Consider the following 18,814-nt stretch of genomic DNA (forward strand, 5'->3'; position numbering starts at 1 on the left):
ACCTATGCAGTTCCCTAATCGGTCTCTTGCGCAACCCGATATTATTCGCTCCACCACTGGCGCCTGTGTCTCCAGCTGCCTAGTCCGCTCTGGAATTCCTTCGCCTAAACATCTCCACCTCTCTACCCTCCTAAATATTTACCTCTGCGAAAGTTTCTGGCCATCTGTCCCAATATCTCTTTCATTGGGCTCAGTCTCAAAAATTCTCTCCTAATCTGCACTGTAAATTCTATGAATAATGCTCATTATGACTAAGTGCCCTCAGTCATGTTACCACTATAATTGAAACATCTTTATTTTTATTCCTTCAGGCGATGTGGGTGTCTCTGGCTAGGCCGGCATTTATTGCCCATCCCTAATTGCCCCTTGAGAAGTTGGTGGTGAGCTGCCTTCTTGAATCGCTGCAGTCCACGTGGTGTAGGTACGCCCACAGGGCTGTTAGGGAGGGCGTTCCGGGGGGGGGGGGGGCAGCACAGTGGTTAGCACTGCTGCCTCACAGCACCAGGGATCCGGGTTCAATTCCGGCCTCGGGTGACTGCGTGGGTTTCCTCCGGATGCTCGGGTTTCCTGCCACAGTCCTAAAATGTGCAGGATTGGCCATGATAAATTGCCCCGAAATGTCCAAAGGTTTGGTGGGGTTACGGGGATAGGGCAGGGGAGTGGGCCTGGGTAGGATGCTCTTTCAGGGGGGTCGGTGCAGACTTGATGAGCCACATGGCCCCATTCTGCACGGGTCTTCTATGATTTTGACCCAGCGACAGTGAAGGAACAGATGATATATTTCCAAGGCAGGATAGTGAATGACTTGGAGGGAAATTTGCAGGTGGTGGTGTTCCCATGTGTCTGCTGCCCTTATCCAAGGGATACACACACAGTTTAAATAAGAACACAAGAGTAGAAGTAGTCCATTGGGCCCCTTGAGCTTGATCTGTCACTCAATGAGATCCCAGCTGATGACATGTCAGTAAGATGTGAAATAAATCATAATGAAATGAAAATCGCTTATTGTCACAAGTAGGCTTCAAATGAAGTTACTGTGAAAAGCCCCTAGTCGCCACATTCCGGCACCTGTTCGGGGAGGCTGGTACGGGAATTGAACCGTGCTGCTGGCCTGCCTTGGTCTGCTTTCAAAGCCAGCGATTTAGCCCTGTGCTAAACCAGCCCCATAAACTATGTAAATTAAACTTTACTCTTTTATGCTTAAGTAACTTTGCTGAACCAAAAGATGGCTACTACAAGTCACCTGATGTCTGGAATTGTAAGGTGTTGACTAATGCATTCCATGGATTGTACTGGAGACATACCCAACATGTTGTTCATGGAATCTCACTCCTGGAATTGTCAAGATCCGCTTCGAAAAAGAACGATTGAAAGGAAATGGACATCATTTGCATTTCAATAAGCTTACACCTCTATCGGAGTTGGCGAGTCTATCAACAAATAGCCACTGGGAACAGGGCCATTAATACTGGGTCATTTAAGCCCGATAACAGAAGTCCTGGTCCAGACGCCAGATAAACGTCCCTTTATGAAATGAATGAAATGAAAATCGCTTATTGTCACGAGTAGGCTTCAAATGAAGTTACTGTGAAAAGCCCCTAGTCGCCACATTCCGGCACCTGTTCGGGGAGGCTGGTACGGGAATTGAACCGTGCTGCTGGCCTGCCTTGGTCTGCTTTAAAAGCCAGCGATTTAGCCCTGTGTGCTAAGCCCCTCGTCATTGTGGGTGAAGGAGGTCAAATGACTCAAATGATCTTTTGAAATCTCTTTATCTTGTTGAGAATTTAGAAGCAGGTCCTGCTAATATCTGACAGCGGGACTCCAGAATCCCCTCTGGATTTAGATTGTCTGGGCTGTGGCAATATGTGAACTGATATCTATTTCTATAGTTTTTCTCAATGTTAAGTTATTCATAGATGTAAAATCCCCTTTTTTTCGAACTCCCTCACTGTGTACTTGTGTATGTGCGTGTGAAGTTACGTTCATCCCCCAGGTTTGTACGTGTGAGTAAACTTCTGACTTATTCATCAGAGAGTTTGCTGCTACCTATTTAAAAATTTGACGACCCAAACCAAGGGTTTTTGGAATAAGCGGCGCAACATTTTTTAAATTAAAAAAAAAAAACCTCTGCTCATCGGGCAGACAGTGAGAAAATGAAGGGGTTAAGTTTTGCCCCTCACACCTGTCTGTAATACTGACCTGGCTGCAGCTTCAACTCCATGTTCTTCCCTGCTCCCCCCCCCCCCCCCCCCCCGCTTTATCAATCCCCTGACTTGTTTGTCCGTCAAAGATCTGTCTAATTTGGCCTTGAATATATTCAAAGATCCAGCCTCCGCTTCCCTCTGTGGAAGGGAATTCAAAACACAAACCACTCTTTGAATGAAGATGTTGCTCCGCGTCTCTCTCATATAGGGGACCCCTTATTTTGAAACTGTTCCCCTAGTTCTCCATTCCACCATAAGGGGAAACATCCCCCCCCCCCCCCCACACAAGCTTTGCCGAAATCTCTGGAATCGCATACTTTGTGACTTAAAGTTCTACCTAAACTGAACCAAAATAGGCACTTTACTCGTCTCTTCAAAACCTATTTCTCAATGCTGTCTGTTTTGGTTCAACGTTGGGAACATGAGAATTGGTGAGTTGGCACCTGGAGAACAGACACATTTTGGATTTGGATGTGGATTTGTTTATTGTCAGGTGTACCGAGGTACAGTGAAAAGTATTTTTCTGCGAGCAGCTCAACAGATCATTAAATACATGAGAAGAAAAGGGAATAAAAGAAAATACATAATAGGGCAACACAACATATACAATGTAACTACATAAGCACTGGCATCGGATGAAGCATACAGGGTGTAGTGTTAATGAGGTCAGTCCATAAGAGGGTCATTTAGGAGTCTGGTAACAGAGGGGAAGAAGCTGTTTTTGAGTCTGTTCGTGCGTGTTCTCAGACTTCTGTATCTCCTGCCCGATGGAAGAAGTTGGAAGAGTGAGTAAGCTGGGTGGGAGGGATCTTTGATTAAGCTGCCCGCTTTCCCCAGGCAGCGGGAGGTGTAGATGGAGTCAATGGATGGGAGGCGGGTTCGTGTGATGGACTGGGCGGTGTTCACGACTCTCTGAAGTTTCTTGCGGTCCTGGGCCGAGCAGTTGCCATACCAGGCTGTGATGCAGCCCGATAGGACTTTGTGATAAAACTTTGTGCAGTTTTTGTGGAGCGAGGTAAGGCTCGAACTCTGGGCAGTGAATTAACAAAGGTTTATTGTCAGGACAACTGTTGTGTTATGTAATTTGGAATAACACAAGCTGCCACTTGATGCAGTTTTGAGTAAAAGATGCTCCAGACTCTGAACTGAGTTCAATGTATGTGGTAGTCACCACTGTTGTATTATATTGTATATATGGGTATTACGGTAATGCCCCTGTACTACAGGTACGGGGGTAGATCCCTGCCTGCTGGCTCCGCCCAGTAGGCGGAGTATAAATGTGTGTGGTCTCCGAACGGCAGCCATTTCGGCAGCAGCTGCAGGAGGCCACACATCTCTGTGTAATAAAGCCTCAATTACTCTCTACTCTCGTCTCATCGTAATTGATAGTGCATCAATGTGTTTTATAGAACTATTAGCACAGTTCTCAATGAGTTCGACTCTCTGCTGATCTAAATGCAGTAACTCAGTCTAACTGAACCAGCCTGCTCTAAGCCACGTGCTGGGGTGTGATGCTGAGGATACACCCTGTCTCACTCTGTAGATGTTGGTCTGTGGAAAGAGGCGGGGTGTGAGTGCCTCATCCCTTTTATAGTGAGATACCATCCCTGAGTGTCCTGATTGGTCGTGTCCTATTCTATGTGTTCATTAGCTGCATGTTTGCATATAATGACAACAACCACACACATTACATAGAAACATAGAATAGAAGTCCTACAGCATAGAAGGAGGCCACTCGGCCCATTGAGTCTGCACTGACCCTTTGAAAGAGTACCCTATCTAAGCCCACTCCTCCATTCCCATAATCCCACCTAATGTGCAAAACATTGGACTGGGGGAGGAAACTGGAGCACCCGGAGGAAACCCACGCAGACCCGGGGAGAACGTGCAGACTCCACACAGACAGTCACCCGACGCTGGAATTGAACCTGGGTCCCTGGTGCTGTGAGGCAGCAGTGCTAACCACTGTGCAACCGTATCATCCTTGTACATCTTTTATGTTTTGCTCTTTTACCAATGCCTCTGGAGATGCTTTTTACAATCTATATCAATGACTTAGATGAAGAGGCAGAGAGTAATGCATCGAAGTGTACTGATGGTATCAAACTGGGTGGGAAGCTAAGTTGCGGGAAGGACACAGAGAGGTTGCAAAGAGATAGGGACAGGTTAGGTGAGGGGGCAACAAGATTGCAAATGGATTATAACGAAGGGAAACGTGAAGTTATTCATTTTGGTTGTAAGAATAATAAAACAATGTTTTTTAAAAGGTGGAAAACTTGCAAGTGTCGATGTTCAAAGAGACTAGGGTGCGCTGATACAAGGAATGCAGAAAATTAGCAATACAGGTAGAGCGAGCAATTAGGAGGCTAAGTAAATTGAGTTTGCATTCTCGGGAGTTTAGAAGAATAAGAAGCAATCTCATTGAAAGCTACAAGACTCTGTAGGGGTTTGATAGGTGGACGCTGAGAGATTGTCTCTCCTGGTCGGGGAATCTAAAACATGGGAGAACAGTCTCAGGATAACGGGGGGGGGCGATCATTTAGGACTGAGATGAGAAGAAATGATTTCACTCCAAGGGTTGTGAATCTTTGGGATTCTTCACCCCAGAGGGCTGTGGGATGCTCCATCGGTGAATATATTTAATCCTGGGAATAAGAGAGTTTTAGTCGCTTGGTGAATTTAGTGATAAGGGCAGCATGGTGGTTAGCACTGCTGCCTCACAGCGCCAGGGACCCAAGTTCGATTCCAGCTTCGGGTCACTGTCTGTGCGGAGTCTGCACGTTCTCCCCGTGTGTGTGTGGGTTTCCTCCGGGTGCTCCGGTTCCCTCCCACAGCCCAGAGAGGTGCAGGTTAGGTGGATTGGCCACGTTAAATTGCCCCTTAGTGTCCAAAGGTTAGGTGGTTCACGGGGAGTGGGCCTAGGTAGGTGCTTTTTCAGAGGGCTGGTGCAGACTCGATGGGCCGAATGGCCTTCTGCACTAAAGTGCTTCTATAATCCCATAATATTGGGAGCAGGCAGAAAATGGATCTGAAACCCAAGATCATATTGAATGACAGGGCAGGCTTGGCGGGTCGAATGCGTACTTTACTTCGTATTTTCCTAACTGGGTCAAATCCCTTTAAGAAGGCATCGTAAAATAGAAGTATAAAACTGTGCAAAATATTTTTATTAATATTTCCTCTTTCAATAAGGGTCCTTTATACAAAATATCAGCATCTTCACATTTTATAATATTATAAAATATCAATCTGTAAAATATTACAAGCATGGAAATGAATCCGTGTCATCTGTAAATTTATTTGATTCACTCATTCCTCGTAAGTAGCTCCAAGGCACAAACTCAACACATCTTCAATGCCAGTGAAAATGTGGGAAAACCTCAGCATTTTTCAAACAATGATTCCGACAATTGGGATCGGTTTCGAAGCCTCTACATTCATCTCGGTTTTAAAATACTGGCTGTGAAATTTACCTTGGAGGCGAGTGCCTCCAGTGGGCGGTCACTCTGCCTGGGACCCAGTCCCAGTGGGCGGTCACTCTGCCTGGGACCCAGTCCCAGTGGGCGCTCACTCTGCCTGGGACCCAATCCCAGTGGGCGGTCACTCTGCCTGGGACCCAGTCCCAGTGGGCGGTCACTCTGCCTGGGGCCCAGTGCCTCCAGTGGGCGCTCACTCTGCCTGGGACCCAGTCCCAGTGGGCGGTCACTCTGCCTGGGACCCAGTCCCAGTGGGCGCTCACTCTGCCTGGGACCCAGTCCCAGTGGGCGGTCACTCTGCCTGGGACCCAGTCCCAGTGGGCGGTCACTCTGCCTGGGACCCAGTCCCAGTGGGCGGTCACTCTGCCTGGGACCCAGTCCCAGTGGGCGGTCACTCTGCCTGGGGCCCAGTGCCTCCAGTGGGCGCTCACTCTGCCTGGGGCCCAGTCCCAGTGGGCGCTCACTCTGCCTGGGACCCAGTCCCAGTGGGCGCTCACTCTGCCTGGGACCCAGTCCCAGTGGGCGGTCACTCTGCCTGGGACCCAGTCCCAGTGGGCGGTCACTCTGCCTGGGGCCCAGTCCCAGTGGGCGCTCACTCTGCCTGGGACCCAGTCCCAGTGGGCGCTCACTCTGCCTGGGACCCAGTCCCAGTGGGCGCTCACTCTGCATGGGACCCAGTCCCAGTGGGCGCTCACTCTGCCTGGGACCCAGTCCCAGTGGGTGCTCACTCTGCCTGGGGCCCAGTGCCAGTGGGCGGTCACTCTGCCTGGGACCCAGTGCCAGTGGGCGGTCACTCTGCCTGGGACCCAGTGCCAGTGGGCGCTCACTCTGCCTGGGACCCAGTCCCAGTGGGCGCTCACTCTGCCTGGGACCCAGTCCCAGTGGGCGCTCACTCTGCCTGGGACCCAGTCCCAGTGGGCGCTCACTCTGCCTGGGACCCAGTCCTAGTGGGCGCTCACTCTGCCTGGGACCCAGTCCCAGTGGGCGCTCACTCTGCCTGGGGCCCAGTCCCAGTGGGCGCTCACTCTGCCTGGGACCCAGTCCCAGTGGGCGCTCACTCTGCCTGGGACCCAGTCCCAGTGGGCGCTCACTCTGCCTGGGACCCAGTCCCAGTGGGTGCTCACTCTGCCTGGGGCCCAGTGCCAGTGGGTGCTCACTCTGCCTGGGGCCCAGTGCCAGTGGGCGGTCACTCTGCCTGGGGCCCAGTCCCAGTGGGCGGTCACTCTGCCTGGGGCCCAGTCCCAGTGGGCGCTCACTCTGCCTGGGACCCAGTCCCAGTGGGCGCTCACTCTGCCTGGGACCCAGTCCCAGTGGGCGCTCACTCTGCCTGGGGCCCAGTGCCTCCAGTGGGCGCTCACTCTGCCTGGGACCCAGTCCAAGTGGACGCTCACTCTGCCTGGGACCCAGTCCCAGTGGGCGCTCACTCTGCCTGGGGCCCAGTGCCAGTGGGCGCTCACTCTGCCTGGGACCCAGTCCCAGTGGGCGCTCACTCTGCCTGGGACCCAGTCCCAGTGGGCGGTCACTCTGCCTGGGGTCCAGTCCCAGTGGGCGCTCATTCTGCCTGGGGCCCAGTGCCTCCAGTGGGCGGTCACTCTGCCTGGGGCCCAGTGCCTCCAGTGGGCGGTCACTCTGCCTGGGGCCCAGTGCCTCCAGTGGGCGCTCACTCTGCCTTGGACCCAGTCCCAGTGGGCGCTCACTCTGCCTGGGGCCCAGTGCCTCCAGTGGGCGCTCACTCTGTCTGGGACCCAGTCCCAGTGGGCGCTCACTCTGCCTGGGACCCAGTCCCAGTGGGCGGTCACTCTGCCTGGGGCCCAGTGCCTCCAGTGGGCGGTCACTCTGCCTGGGGCCCAGTGCCTCCAGTGGGCGCTCACTCTGCCTTGGACCCAGTCCCAGTGGGCGCTCACTCTGCCTGGGGCCCAGTGCCTCCAGTGGGCGCTCACTCTGTCTGGGACCCAGTCCCAGTGGGCGCTCACTCTGCCTGGGGCCCAGTCCCAGTGGGCGCTCACTCTGTCCCAGTTCATTAACACAGCAAATGAAGTTACTGTGAAAATCCAGTGGGCGATGAAAAATCCTTTGCACTTCACACTTCACTTGTGAATCCAGAGAATGAGCGTTTGTACTGGTAGTCGCGCTGTCAGATTCTGGGACCCTAATATCCAGGCTTAACTCTACTGACCTGTCTTTTAAAAAAATTAGTTCTTGGGATGTGGGCGTCGCGGGGCTGGGTCGGCATTTATTGCTCACCCCTGAGAACATTTCAGAGTCAACCACATTGCTGTGGGTCTGGAGTCACGTGTCGGCCAGGCCGGGTAAGGACGGCAGATTTCCTTCCCTAAAGGACATTCGTGAACCAGACGGGTTTTATGACAATCGTTTCATGGTCATCATTGGACTTTTAATTCCAGACTTTTATTGAATTCAAAATTTTACCATCTGCCCTGGTGGGATTCGAACCTGGGAACCCAGACATGCCTCTGGGCCTCTGGATTACCAGTCCAGTGACAAGACCACTACACCACTGCCTCTGCTATGCATTGTCCACTAGGTGTCCCTGGGCAGTGGATCAGAGGGGGAGGGGGTGTTGGTGACGTCTTCTTGCCCCCTTCCTGAAGCCAGGGTGGCTAGATCCATTGCTCTCCAACTCAATTCTGGTCAATCCTCGGGCCTCCCTGACCTGGGAGTTTCAGTACCGTGGAGTGAGGAGTTACCCACTGAACCGCGTGGGGTGCAAGAGGGAGAATGGGCCAGGGGATACCGCCTTCCCGATGGTGGAACTACACCACCATCGCTGGGTATAGTTCTTGGATGCCGAGCGACAGAAATCAAACAAACACATCGAGTGGACCGCGAGTAGAAATCTGTAAACGATTCATCAGCTGCCACCCCAATCTCCAACAATCCTCTGTGTCTCTCTCTCTCTCTCTCCAACCCTCGGCACACTTCCTCATGACAAGATACATTTGTCGCTTTTACCCTTGATGTTGCTTAGGCTGATCTTCCGATCGAGGATTGAGGAGCTGCCCTTACCTGTTAAAATAGAAAGGCAGAGGGTGAGCGAGAATGGGTAAGGGGATCGTGGCGAAATCAGGAGTACTGAGGTGGCCAGAATTGGAGGAGAGCAGAGATCTCAGAGGGGTGTGGGCCTGGAGGAGATTTTCAAATATTCTTTCGAGGGACATGTGTGTTGCCGGCCAGACCGATATTTTTATTTTCCATCCCCAATTGTCCTTGAGAAGGTGGGGGTGAGCTGCCTTCTTGAACCGCTGCAGTCCCTGTGGTGTAGGTACACCCACAGTGCTGTTAGGGAGGGAGTTCCAGGATTTTGACCCAGCGACAGTGAAGGAGTGGCCAATATATTTCTAAGTCTGGGTGGTGAGAGACCTGGAGGAGAACTTGCAGGTGGTGGTATTCCCCAGGTATCTGCTGCCCTGGGGCATGTCATGTGAGAGTACCTTTAAGACATGGATGTTTAAGCAATGTACCTTTAAGAAAACAGTGATGTCAGAGAGTGGGTGGAGCTGAGGTCAGGTCAGCCATTTTGCAGTTTAGATTTGCAGTTTGGAAAGAGCTTGGCAGTGTCTGTGTTTGCAGTGAGCTGGATCTCTGCCATGAAAGACTATCTCTGGATCATTTGGGTGATTTAAACTCATAATTGTAAAGCCTTTAACCTGATGTGATTCTGTTTAAAGGTGTTAAGTCATTTGGTAGTTTGAAGGAACATTTTGAGGAAATATTTACTGTTGCAATACTTTCTGAGTTATCTTTGAAGTAAGGGGTGTTAAGAGATCCAATGTTTATTTAAGATGTTAAGCTGAGTTCATGGAATAAACAGTGTTTTGTGTTTAAAAACCCACGTGTCCATAATTGTAATCCCAAACCTAAGGAGCAAGCTGTGTGCTAGGAAAAGCAACAAATACATTAAAGGGAGAGGTTGGTTGAACTCCATGATACATGTTGGGGTTCTGAAAACGCCTCGCCCATAACAATTGGGGGCTCGAGGGGGATAAAAGTCTATTGGATTGGCTTTTGTGAACTTAAAGACAGTGAAGGATTGTTGCTTTTCCGGTGTGGTATTTTAGTTTAAGTGGGGAGAGTGTTGTGAACAATGGCTCTTTCAGAGGCTCAGAAGTTTTTGGAGGTGGAGAATGTCACACGTAGTACTTTACGGACAGAAACGAAACGCAGACTGTTAGATTTGGCAAGAACATTGCAGTTAACATTACCTGACAAAATGCGAAAAGATGAGGTAATTATGGTGGTGGTTAAGCATTTAAAGTTGCCTGAGATAGAGTTTGACTCATTGGAAATGGCAAAAATTCAGTTGCAAATTAAACAAATGGAACATGAGAAAGAATTAAAGCAGCTTGAATACGAGAGTGAGAGAGAGGAAAAAGGAAGAGAAAGAGAGAGAGAGGGAAAAGAAAAGGAGAGAAAAGAAAGGAGAAAAGAAAGAATAGCCCTAGCAGAACAAAAAGAAAAAGAAAGGGAGATACAGATCAGGGAAAAAGATAAAGAGAGGGAGTTTGAACTTCAGAAAATGGCTATGAAACATGACAATCAGTTAAAATTGGCAGACGTAAAGGGAAACGTACAGTTGGATGATAGTGATGAGGATAGTGAGAAAGAGCGTCATAGTCGAAGGCTTGGTGGGAATCTATTTAAATATGTCCAAGCATTGCCAAGGTTTGACGAGAAGGAAGTGGAAGCCTTTTTCATTTCATTTGAGAAGGTAGCTAAACAAATGAAATGGCCACAGGACATGTGGGCGTTACTGATTCAAACAAAGCTGGTAGGTAGAGCTAGTGAAGTGTTTGCATCACTACCGGAGGAGGTATCTGGGACGTATGAGGAGGTGTAGAAATCCATCTTAAGTGCATATGAGCTAGTGCCTGAAGCTTACAGACAAAGGTTTAGAAATTTAAGGAAAGAATTTGGTCAAACATACATGGAGTTTGAAAGGCTCAAACAGAGTAATTTTGATAGGTGGATAAGGGCTTTGAAAATAGACCAAACGTATGAAGCTCTCAGAGAAATTATACTTTTGGAGGAATTTAAAAATTCAATTCCTGATGTAGTGAGAACTCATGTGGAAGAACAGAGGGTTAAAACTGCGAGATTAGCAGCAGAAATGGCAGATGATTATGAATTAGTTCATAAATCAAAGATTGGTTTCCGACATCAGTTTCAGCTGGTGAGGGATAGAAACTGGGGACATGAGAAATACTCAAGTGGTAAAGGTAAAGGTGATCTGATGGGAGACAACAAAGAGAGTGTCCCTCAGATTAAAAAAGAAATCCAGGAGGGTGGAAAAGAAATGAAAAATTTCAGATGTTTTCACTAGGCCATGTAAAGTCACAGTATTGGTGGTTGAAGAAAAGCACTGGGAAGGCTGATGAGGTAAAACAGGATAAGACAGTGGGGTTTGTTAGAGTGGTAAAGGAAAGCCCAAGGGAAGCGAAGGAGGTGCAAACGATTGTACAGCCTGTTCAAGAAGTAATTGTTAAAAAGGTGCCAGATGTATTTAATGAATTTACTTGTGTGGGTAAAGTTTACTCATGTGTATCAGGAGGAGCAGGTAAAGAAGTCACAATTTTAAGAGATATAGGGGCTAGTCAATGTTTAATGGTAAGAGATGAGGAATTATATAGTTTGGGAAGTATGTTGCCAGAAAAGGTGGTGATATATGGAATTCAGGGTGAGAGGAGTAGCGTTCCATTATATAAGGTAAGGTTGGAAAGTCCAGTGAAGAGTGGTGAAGTGGTAGTAGGAGTAATAGATAAACTATCTTGTCCAGGAATACAGTTTATCTTGGGTAATGATATAGCTGGATCGCAGGTGGGAGTGATGCCCACTGTGGTTGATAAGCCATTGGAAAATCAGTCAACTGAAGTGTTGAAGGACGAATATCCTGGGATTTTTCCGGATTGTGTAGTAACAAGGTTGCAAAGTCACAGGTTAAGACAAGAGGAGAAATCAAAGAGTGAAGATGAAGTTGAAGTGCAATTATCAGAAACGATTTTTGATCAGATGGTTGAAAAAGAACAAGAACAGGTGGAGGATGAGGCGGATATTTTTCGTTCAGGAAAATTGGTGGAGTTACAACAGAAAGATGTAGAAATAAAACGGATATATCAGAAAGCATATACGGAAGAGTAATCTGAGAGTATACCAGAGTGTTATTACTGTAAAAATGATGTCTTGATGAGAAAATGGAGACCTGTACATATGCAGGCGGATGAAAAGTGGGCAGAAGTTCATCAAGTAGTATTGCCGGTAGGGTATAGAAAGGAGGTGTTGCGAGTTGCACATGAGGTACCAGTGGGAGGTCATTTGGGAATAAGGAAAACTCAAGCTAAAATCCAGAAACATTTTTATTGGCCTGGACCACATAAAGATGTAGTTAATTTTGTCAATCATGTCACACATGTCAAGTGATAGGGAAACCTCAAGCAGTGATAAAACCAGTGCCCTTAATACCCATTCCAGCATTTGAGGAACCTTTTACAAGGGTCCTAATCGATTGTGTAGGACTGCTTCCTAAAACAAAAAGTGGGAATCAATATCTTTTGACTATAATGGATGTGTCTACTAGGTTTCCAGAGGCCATTCCAGCACGTAATATTACAGCTAAAAGGATTGTGGAGGAGTTACTTAAATTCTTTACTAGATATGGACTACCCACAGTAATTCAATCGGATCAAGGAACAAATTTTACTTCAAAGTTATTCAAAGAAGTTATGGATAGCTTAGGAATAAAACAATTTAAATCAACTGCGTACCATCCAGAATCGCAGGGAGTGTTAGAAAGGTGGCATCAGACATTAAAGACAATGTTGAGGGCGTATTGTCAAGATTATCCAGAGGATTGAGATAAAGGAATGCCATTCGTATTGTTTGCAATCAACCTAATGAGTCTACCAAATTTAGTCCCTTTGAACTAATTTTTGGTCATGAGATAAGAGGACCACTTAAATTGATTAAGGAAGAATTGGTGGGTGAGAAATCGAAAATTACACTATTGGATTACGTGTCAAATTTTAGGTAACGATTAAATAGAGCAGGTGAATTGGCGAGACAACATTTGAAAGTTGCACAAAATTTGATGAAACGGGTAGCGGACAAGAAATCCAAAGTTCGTAGTTTTGCCAGTGGAGATAAAGTTTTAGTGTTATTACCAGTGGTAGGGGAGCCTTTAAAAGCTAGGTTTTGTGGACCGTATCAGATTGAAAGGAAATTAAGTGAGGTGAATTATGTGGTAAAAACACCAGATAGAAGGAAGACTCATCGAGTGTGTCATTTGAATATGCTTAAAAGGTACTTTGAAAGGGAAGGAGAGAAAAAGCAGGTTTTAATGATTCTAACTCAAAGTGACAAACCAAATCCAAATGACTGCGAATTTGACATACCTCAAATTAAATTGGAAAATGAGGATGTTCTTAAAAATTGGGATGAATTGTTAAGTTACCTTCCAGAGGAAAAACAAACTGACCTGAAAGAGTAATTGATATCACATGGGCAAGTTTGTAGAGATAAATTGGGAAATACTAAAATGGCTATACATGATGTAGATGTGGGAAATGCTGTTCCTATCAAACAACATCCATATAGACTTAATCCTTTAAAATTGGCACAGGTTAACAGAGAGATTGAGAGTATGCTTAAAAATGGCATAATTGAAGTGGGTTGCAGCCAATGGAGCTCACCCATAGTGATGGTACCTAAACCAGATGGTACCCAACGGTTGTGTGTGGACTATCGAAAGGTGAATGCAGTTACAAGAATGGACTCTTATCCTATCCCACGTTTGAAGGATTGCATTGAGAAAGTGGGACAATCTGCTTTTATTTCCAACTTCCAGACATGGAAAGAACATTTAAAACATCGTATGGAGTTCTTTGATCGACTTCAGGAGGCGGGTTTGGTGATGAACCTAGCCAAAAGTGAATTTGGAGAAGCCCGAATCACTTTCCTTGCGGAGTTTCCGATACCCTCAAGACTAAGGGAAATAATGCTATTTCTTAGCATGAGTGGATTTGATCGAACAGCTGTGCAAATGTTTTGTGGCGTGATTACTCCACTGATGGAGTTGCCGAAGAAACGTAAAAAAGTTCAATGGACAGCGGACTTTCAACACGCATTTGACTGCCTGAAAGCTGTGGTAACCAATGTTCCTGTATTGGAGAATTGCAAGAGACTCTATGGTCAGATTGAACTAAAGTATCTGATTCTGAAGAGAAATGCCGAGGAGTAGAGGAATGGATGGATCGTGCAGAGACTTTGTTCAAAGTGCTGGGAGAGATGAGTGCACAAAAGGTGTGGCAGGAGCGCCTTTAGACATGGAGTGCTGATTGGAACAGAGTGCATCTGAGTCTAGGTGAGTGACTGAGTTTGGGTGACTGGCTGTGTTTTTGTTGGTGTTCGGGTTTATCCTTGAGGTTCTATAAAGAAATTTTAAAAAATATATATTTAAATTAATTAACTAGTTGAATATGGCTGGACAGGTGATGTGCTGTTGCTGTATGATGGTGGAACTGGTGGATCCCATTGAGACCGTCAGTGACCACATCTGCAGCAAGTGTTGGCTGCTCGAGGAATTACAGCTCAGAATTGATGAGCTGGAGACCGAGCTGCACACACTGCGGCACATCAGGGAGGGGGAACATTACCTGGACACTTTGTTTCAGGAGGCAGTCACACCCGGTAGAATAAGTTCTGTTAATTCGGACAGTGGTCAGGGACAGAGTGGTGTGACTGCAAGGGAGGCAGGTAGGGGGATCCTGAGTTTAGGAGTTGAGGAGCCTCAGCCCTTGACCTTGTCCAACAGGTATGAGGTCCTTGCTCCCTGTGTGGATGAGGAAGAGGGCTGTAGGGAGGATGCGTTGACTGACCACTGCACCGTGGTACAGGAAGCCATTCAAGAGGGGGGAGCAAAAAGACAAGTGGTAGTTGTAGGGGATTCTATAATTAGGGGGATTGATGGCATCCTTTGTAAGCCAGATCGTGAGTCCCGCATGGTATGTTGCCTGCCCGGTGCCAGGGTGAGGGACATCTCTGATCGGCTTGAAAGGATTTTGGAGAGGGAGGGGGAGGATCCAGTTGTTGTGGTCCACGTTGGGACTAACAACATAGGTAAGACTAGGAAAGAGGACCTGTTTGGGGATTATCAAACACTAGGGACTAAATTAAAGAGCAGGTCCTCCAGGGTTATAATCTCTGGATTACTACCCGAGCCACGTGCCAATTGGCATAGGGTTGAGAAAATTAGAGAAGTTAACACGTGGCTAAAGGAGTGGTGCGGGAAAGAGGGATTCCATTTCATGGGGCATTGGCATCAGTACTGGGGCAGGAGGGACCTGTACCGTTGGGACGATCTTCACCTGAACCATTCTGGGACCAGTGTTCTAGCGAATAGGATAAATAGGTTGGTCACAAGGACTTTAAACTAGCAAGTTGGGGGGAAGGGAAGTGTAAAGTTATGGACAGTATAATGGTTAATGGAGATCAAGGCAGCAGGTTACGTGACAGGTTATTATGTAGAGATATGGGTTCAAAGACAAGGAAAATGAGGAGAAAGGGTAAGAGGAAAAATAAATTGCAAAAAGTTACTGATCAAGGTGTTAGGATTCATAACAAAGACATAAAAAACAGCATAAGTCTACTTTACCTGAATGCTTGTAGTATACGAAATAAGGTAAATGAGTTGATGGCACAAATCATCGTGAATGACTATGATTTAGTGGCCATTACTGAAACATGGTTAAAGATGGTCACGACTGGGAGTTAAATATCCAAGGGTATCAGACTATACAAAAGGATAGAATGGACGGTAAGGGCGGTTTGTTGTTTAAGGATGGCATCCGGGCAATAGTAAGGGATGAAATTGGTGCTATGGAGGACAAGGTTGAATCAATTTGGGTGGAAATCAGGAATAGTAAGGCGAAAAGGTCACTGATAGGAGTAGTCTATAGGCCACCAAATAGTAACAGGATGGTAGGGCAGGCAATAAGCAAAGAAATAACGGATGCATGTAGAAATGGTACAGCGGTTATCATGGGAGATTTTAATCTGCATGTCGATTGGTTTAACCAGGTTGGTAAAGGCAGCCTTGAGGAGGAGTTTATAGAATGTGCCCGGGATAATTTCCTGGAACAGTATATAATGGAACCTACAAGGAAACAAGCGGTCCTAGATCTGGTCCTGTGTAATGAGGCAGGATTGATTGATGATCTCATAGTTCGGGATCCTCTTGGAAGGAGCGACCACAATATGGTGGAATTTAAAATACAGTTGTAGGATGACAAGGTAAAATCAAACACGAGTGTTTTGTGCTTAAACAAAGGCGATTACAATGGGATGACAGAAGAACTAGCTAAGGTAGACTGGGAGCAAAGACTTCATGGTGAAGCAGTTGAGGAACAGTGGAGAACCTTCCGAGCGATCTTTCACAATGTTCAGAAAAGGTTCATACCGACAAAAAAAAAGACGGTAGAAAGGGGAAAAATCGACCGTGGATATCTAAGGATGTGAGGGAGAGTATCAAATTGAAGGAAAAAACATACAAAGTGGCAAAAATTAGTGGGAGACTAGAGGACTGGGAAGTCTTTAGGGGACAACAGAAAGCCACTAAAAAAGCCAGAACGAAGAGTAAGGTAGACTATGAAAGTAAACTGGCTCAGAACATAAAAGCAGATAGTAAAAGCTTCTACAAATATATAAGACAAAAAAGAGTGGCTAAGGTAAATATTGGTCCTTTGGAAGATGAGAAGGGAGATTTAATAATAGGAGGCGGGGAAATGGCTGAGGAGCTGAACAGGTTTTTTGGGTCAGTCTTCACAGTGGAGGACACAAATAACATGCCAGTGACTGATGGAAATAAGGATATGATAGGTGAGGACCTTGAGATGATTGTAATCACTAAGGAGGCAGTATTGGGCAAGCTAATGGGGCTAAAGGTAGACAAGTCTCCTGGCCCTGATGGGATGCATCCCAAAGTGTTAAAAGAGATGGCTAGGGAAATTGTAAACGCACTAGTGATAATTTATCAAAATTCACTAGACTCTGGGTTGGTCCCAGAGGATTGGAAAGTAGCAAACGTGACACCACTGTTTAAAAAAGGAGGTCGGCAGAAAGCGGGTAATTATAGGCCGGTAAGCTTAACTTCGGTTGTAGGGAAAATGCTGGAATCTATCATTAAGGAGGAAATAGCGGGGCACCCGGAGGGAAATTGTCCCATTGGGCAGACGCAGCATGGGTTCACAAAGGGTAGGTCGTGTCTGACTAATTTGGTAGAATTTTTTGAGGACGTTACCAGTGCAGTAGATAACGGGGAGCCAATGGATGTGGTATATCTGGATTTCCAGAAAGCTTTTGACAAGGTGCCACACAAAAGGTTGCTGCATAAACTAAAGATGCATGGCATTGAGGGTAAAGTGGTAGCATGGGTAGAGGATTGGTTAACTAACAGAAAGCAGAGAGTGGGGATAAATGGGTATTTCTCTGGTTGGCAACCTGTAACTAGTGGGGTCCCTCAAGGATCAGTGTTGGGCCCGCAGTTGTTCACAATTTACATAGATGATTTGGAGTTGGGGACCAAGTGCAATGTGGCAAAGTTTGCAGACGACACTAAGATGAGTGGTAAAGCAAAAAGTGCAGCGGATACCGGAAGTCTGCAGAAGGATTTGGATAGGTTAGGTGAATGGGCTAGGGTCTGGCAGATGGAATTCAATGTTGCCAAGTGTGAGGCTATCCATTTTGGGAGGAATAACAGCAGAATGGATTATTATTTAAACGGTAAGATGTTAAAACATGCTGCTGTGCAGAGGGACCTGGGTGTGCTGGTGCATGAGTCGCAAAAAGTTGGTGTGCAGGTGCAACAGGTGATTAAGAAGGCTAATCGAGTTTTGTCTTTCATTGCTAAAGGAATAGAGTTCGAGACTAGTGAGGTTATGCTGCAATTGTATAGGGTGTTGGTGAGGCCGCATCTGGAGTATAGTGTTCAGTTTTGGTCTCCTTACCGGAGAAAGGACATATTGGCACTGGAGGGAGTGCAGAGGAGATTCACTAGGTTGATCCCAGAGTTGAGGGGATTAGATTATGATGAGAGGTTGAGTAGACTGGGACTGTACTCATTGGAGTTTAGAAAGATGCGGGGAGATCTTATTGAGACATACAAAATTATGAAGGGAATAGATAGGATAGATGCGGGCAGGTTGTTTCCATTGGTCGGGGAAAGCAGAACTAGGGGGCATAGCCTCAAAATAAGGGGAAGTAGATTTAGGATGGAGTGTAGGAGGAACTTCTTCACCCAAAGGGTTGTGAATCTCTGGAATTCCTTGCCCAGTGAAGCAGTTGAGGCTCCTTCTTTAAACGTTTTTAAGAAAAAGATAGATGCCTTTCTAAAGAATAAAGGGATTCGGGGATATGGTGTACGGGCCGGAGAGTGGAGCTGAGTCCACAAAGATCAGCCATGATCTCATTGAATGGCGGAGCAGGCTCGAGGGGCCAGATGGCCTACTCCTGTTCCTAGTTCTTATGTTCTTATATTCTTAGGTTCTAAAGAGACTGTCAATCGAGAAGGATTTCGGTTGGAGGAAGAAGAACAAAGAAAAATGGACTATATTATTATACCTGTTTGCATGTGTTGTTTTTTTAAAATGAAAAGGTATATTTACTGTGTACATTTCTTAGTGGATGGTGCAAAAGCGAAAAATGAAACCATCTTGAAGTTGATGTTTTTTTTTTTTTCCTTGGGGGGAGGTGTCATGTGAGAGTACCTTTAAGACATGGATGTTTAAGCAATGTACCTTTAAGAAAACAGTGATGTCAGAGAGTGGGTGGCGGTGAGGTCAGGTCAGCCATTTTGCAGTTTAGTTTTGCAGTTTGAAAAGAGCTTGGGGAGTGTCTGTGTTTGCAGTGAGCTGGATCTCTGCCATGAAAGACTATCTCTGGATCCTTTGGGTGATTTAAACTCATAATTGTAAAGCCTTTAACCTGATGTGATTCTGTTTAAAGGTGTTAAGTCATTTGGAAGTTTGAAGGAACATTTTAAGGAAATATTTACTGTTGCAATATTTTCTGAGTTATCTTTGAAGTAAGGGGTGTTAAGAAATCCAATGTTTATTTAAGATGTTAAGT

General features: G+C 46.5%; 1 protein-coding gene across 1 annotated transcript in view; it reads right to left on the reverse strand.

Annotated features, from left to right (window-relative positions):
- Positions 1-5,352: 5,352 nt before the first annotated feature.
- The window catches only part of LOC140404067 (protein FAM83F-like), a 51,766-nt gene continuing 38,304 nt past the window's right edge, over positions 5,353-18,814 (reverse strand). The window contains exon 5 of the mRNA XM_072492433.1: positions 5,353-8,707. Within this exon, the coding sequence (XP_072348534.1) occupies positions 8,625-8,707 (83 nt within the window). The 3' untranslated portion in view covers positions 5,353-8,624. The remainder of the gene's footprint in view (positions 8,708-18,814) is intronic.

The sequence above is a fragment of the Scyliorhinus torazame genome, chromosome 29 (assembly GCF_047496885.1).
Source record: "Scyliorhinus torazame isolate Kashiwa2021f chromosome 29, sScyTor2.1, whole genome shotgun sequence".
NCBI classification, from domain to species: domain Eukaryota; kingdom Metazoa; phylum Chordata; class Chondrichthyes; order Carcharhiniformes; family Scyliorhinidae; genus Scyliorhinus; species Scyliorhinus torazame.